This window comes from Theobroma umbraticum, unplaced genomic scaffold (genome assembly GCF_002168275.2).
Source record: "Theobroma umbraticum cultivar Fairchild unplaced genomic scaffold, ASM216827v3 scaffold_56.0, whole genome shotgun sequence".
In the NCBI taxonomy this organism is placed as follows: domain Eukaryota; kingdom Viridiplantae; phylum Streptophyta; class Magnoliopsida; order Malvales; family Malvaceae; genus Theobroma; species Theobroma umbraticum.
Window position 1 is genome coordinate 5,655,990 of NW_018397256.1, and position 4,302 is coordinate 5,660,291.

General features: G+C 33.2%; 1 protein-coding gene across 1 annotated transcript; it reads right to left on the reverse strand.

Annotated features, from left to right (window-relative positions):
- Nucleotides 1-1,612: 1,612 nt before the first annotated feature.
- On the reverse strand, nt 1,613-2,926 carry P1R1 (transcription factor). The gene is made up of 2 exons (XM_021421347.2): nt 2,782-2,926; nt 1,613-2,434 (listed from the first exon to the last, which is right to left on the reverse strand). Exon 2 carries the CDS (start codon nt 2,431-2,433, stop codon nt 1,867-1,869), a length of 567 nt encoding a protein of 188 aa, XP_021277022.1. The 5' UTR covers nt 2,434; nt 2,782-2,926; the 3' UTR covers nt 1,613-1,866.
- Between the last annotated feature and the right edge of the window lie 1,376 nt (nt 2,927-4,302).

Here is a 4,302-nt window from a genome sequence, read left to right on the forward strand (position 1 = left end):
TGTGATACTCTTCTTCTTGTCATGGCTAGAGACTTTCTCTTGATTTATGTATTAGTGTTTACAGATTTAAGTAAATTTGATTTTTCAAATCAATGTAATTATACACATTGGATTAGAGCAAAGGGGAAACAGTAGATTTATGTATACAAGGGAGATCCTTGAGTCATGGACAGAAGCTGATAATATCTTCCAAACTTTTTTGACTATGTGGTACAATGGTGTTGAATAATAACAACGAGGGGAAATGACATTTTTCATTATCAAGTGCTTTCTTTGAACTTGATTAGTGAAAAGTGGACGCTATGTGTTGACAAATTTAATAGTAAATGCCTTCCCTCGAAGATTACAGACTGTATAAATTGAAGCAAAATTAGTGCAGACAATACATCAATCAGATCATGGCATAGTTGTCTTTTGGTGCACAGATTCTGAGGACAATTTGACATATAATATATCAATCACAATTTACCATTTGAATCCCGCATTCTTTTCGGTTGCTACGAATATGTGGGTTCGCAAGTCCTTTCTCATTACACTTCTAGAAAAACATGACATCTCATTTTCTTTTCCCCAAGTCCGAGGTATACCCATTTCCCTCTAAAATGATATCTCTTTTAACAAATCTTAGTTTCAACATTTGGGCTGTTTAATAATTGGTGTATGTGGTTACTTATATGCATTTGACTGAAATAAGTCTTGTGCCCATATTCAAGGTTAAAGACTTCAAGCAGTCCTATGTACTCAAATCATTACATTAATACAAATACTCAATTTGTCTTTAAAGAAAAAGATAATTGATATACATATTTTTCATGTTCAAAACATTGATTCAAATCACTCCTTTCAAAATAAAAACAAAACAAAACATATATAATGAATAATGTTATTTTTAGGATTAAGATTAGAAAATAATAATTTGCCTATTAATCACCTAGGTGAGACTGACATATGTAAGTAATAGGTAGACAAGATAAAGATATGCAATAAGAGCAAAAATGATCCTTGGTTTTAAAAGCAGCTTCAATTTCTTGCTGTTGTCGCCATCATGTTGAACATGCTTTCAAGGTGAAGGTGAAGGTGTGCGGATGGGTGTGCAGTTTTTATAGCTTTCATTGAAACATGTCAACAGCAACCTTTTCTTTTTTCTTTACACACCTCAATAATACAAAGTATTTCAGTTTTTTTAACCAAAACAAGCACCAAAAAGAATAATACCGCTGTTTAAGAAATACTCCAAATGGTAAGCCTTTGATTCGCATGCATTCATCGTTTGCACCGAATTATTCCCCATATATTTCCCTCCCTCCCTCTCTCTCTCTCACTCTCTCTCTCCACATGCATACCAAACAGCAATCGAGTAGCTAAATGTTCTTTTTAATGTTCACTTATTCATGATACTATTTAAAGCAAATGAAAGATGAGTAGTACTTTCAAACCATCTTCCTTTTTTCACTCATTAATATTTCCTGTGGCTGCTGATAATCAAACCAATCTCATTATCATTTGTCTCCTCTGTTGAAGACCTATGGAACAGTCTATAATTAATAAAAAAAGAGCGATATGGAAAGAAATTAGCAGAAGATGAAGTATGAGTTGGTTTTTACAGAGACATTACCAACTAATAAATAAGAAACTTATGCTTGTGATTATAAACTTAATGCAAGTCAATAACGACTTGTAGAAGATTGAAATTAAAGCCTTGATTGACTTACATATATAAAATTCATCTGTACATGCATGCTTCAACTGTTCCAGCTTCCTTTTTCCTTCATCTAGCTAGACTAAGCGTTGGGCCAAACAAAAAAAAAAGAGGAAGGATATAAAGATACAAGGAACAAATTAAAGAGCAATTTACCACTGATGCTCTTAATTATGATTCATTAGCTCTGATGCACTGGCAAGACTTCTCATTACATCAACCTGGGCTCGAAGAGATATGATATAATCTAGAGTTTCCTCAATCAAAGACACTTCATTCATAAATTCTCCTCCAGGAATTAGTCTTTTCAAAACTTGGGTTCTTTTCCTAACCAACCTTTTTGCAATAGAGCTAGCTAGAGCAGCTTGGGGTGCACATTTTCTTGTTCTTCGGATTCCGCAACTCCTTTTCAGGATCTTCTTGCTTCTGATCCTCTTGCTGCACACTAATGCTCCTGTCGAAAACTTCTTCATCAATATTAGCCTCTCAGACTCTGGACCCAATATTTGCTCAACAAGATGTTTGTCACTTGCGCCTTTGGAAGCACTGGCAATGAGAGCTCGACTCCAACAAGTTGTACCTTTTCTTGCAGAAGCCATAGCTATATCTGCTGACAACTTTATAGCCTTCTTTCTATCCAAGACACTCATACTGTTCTTTGAAGAGCTACATCTTTGGAGACCCATTATCCATTTCTTAAGAAATTCTTGCTTGAGTGAACCTGGGGAGCGCATCCTGCACAAACCAAAGAAATCCGTTTCAGTGTGGTATCTATATCTTGTTATAGAAAGCTTTCAAGTAACAATTTATCATCAGAAATAGCCACCTTTCTCATTTTCGCCTAATGCTTATATTGAAATAAAATGGAAAATAAATGGCATGAAGATTAAAGTTAAAATAAATTGCATGATGCAAGAGAAGAAGCTAGGGTTTCAAAGAGGACAACTGCAGACACCATAGAACTAAGTGCAAGAGATCAAGATTGCTTGTAAACAGTACACTACTTAGCTTAGTTTAGCTGTTGAATATATATCAAAGTTTAAGTACTGAATAATAGTAGTAAACTAAAAACCACTACGTACCTTGCTAAATTTTTTCTTGTACGGAAATAGAAAGAGCTAAAATTAATCTTGAGAGAAGTATTAGAAACAAAAGTTGCAGAGAGTGAAGCCGTTCAACAGATCCAAGAAAGTGTATCAGAATCCAAGAAAGAGTTTCAGAAACATAGAGAGAGAGGAATGAGAAAGAGAGGAATGTGCAGAAACCCCATTTATTTGCTCAAAGGAAAGAAGTGGTGGGCCGATGAGAGAAAGACACAGCACATGCAGGCACATGGCGTGCATGGCCCACCACACAAACCCTAGAGGATATATTAAAAAATTATTATTATATTATTATTAAATTTTTAACAGAAATTAAGAGGTCCTCTTAATGTAATGAAACCTAACATTTATAACTTGCCATGAATACAAACAAAACTCTCAAATTGGATTCATCATTCACGAACTCCCCGCTTCGTAGCTAGTTTTTCTTTTGATTTGGAAAAGAGAATTTGGACCCAATTTTTTAAGTAAAGGGATACACATATATTTATCACTAAATTAAATATTCACTCGTAGATCACTCGAATACTCTTAACTAGCTTTTCTTTGTGAGGAAGGAGAGCATTATATTTTAACTCAAACATAATAAAATTATCAACCAAAAGTTAGAAAAAAAGATTTTTTTGGAAGAAAAAAATAGAATATGACAAAATCAATTAATAAGAATGAATGGCTTAAAATGGTATGAACTTCAGCATCAAATATACTCTTTCTCTTTTGAATGGGATGTACACTTTCGTTTTAATCCAGAAATTAAAAAAAAATGCTTTGACTTAAGTGTTTTTAATATTTTTTTAAAAAATATTATATTAATAAATTATAATTTTTAATGTCAAAAGTAAAAAAAACTAAAATTTAATATGGACATAAAAATTAAAATTTGCAAATGTTTAAAAGAATAAATTGGACATAATTTTGAACATTTAATTTGAAACACTCTTTTGATCTTAATGAAATATTTGCATCTTGTTTGTTGCCATATTTTAAGTGAAAACTAGATAATTGCCAGCTCATGGATAGAGAATGAACGTTAAGATTGAAATAATAATTAGATTGCAAAAAAATCTGATTCAAATTTCAAAATGAAGGTATTATGGTGTATGGAAAATTATATAATTGCTAGCTCATGGATAGGGAATGAAGGTTAAGATTCAAATTTCAAAATAGCAAGTATGAGGACTTGTTTTGCAATGGTGGGGACTTGTATGGTGTGCACCTTGAACGGTCTCTATGTTCATCCAATCTTGAGCGAAATGCCTTTTCTCGGGTATTGTCCACAAACGATGGTTCAATGTTGGTGCCTCCACCTTTTGGTCCGTCTAGCTTGCATGTAACGAGACAATCTTCTCTAACAAATCTTGGAATACTAATGAGATCTTTTATCTTATTAAGATGCACTCTTTACTTTTGATTTGAGCTAATGAGGGTGGTGCCATTATTGATGATTCCGATTGATGGACTAAGTTATGTACTCTTTTCCTTAGGCAATCTTTTTTTGTC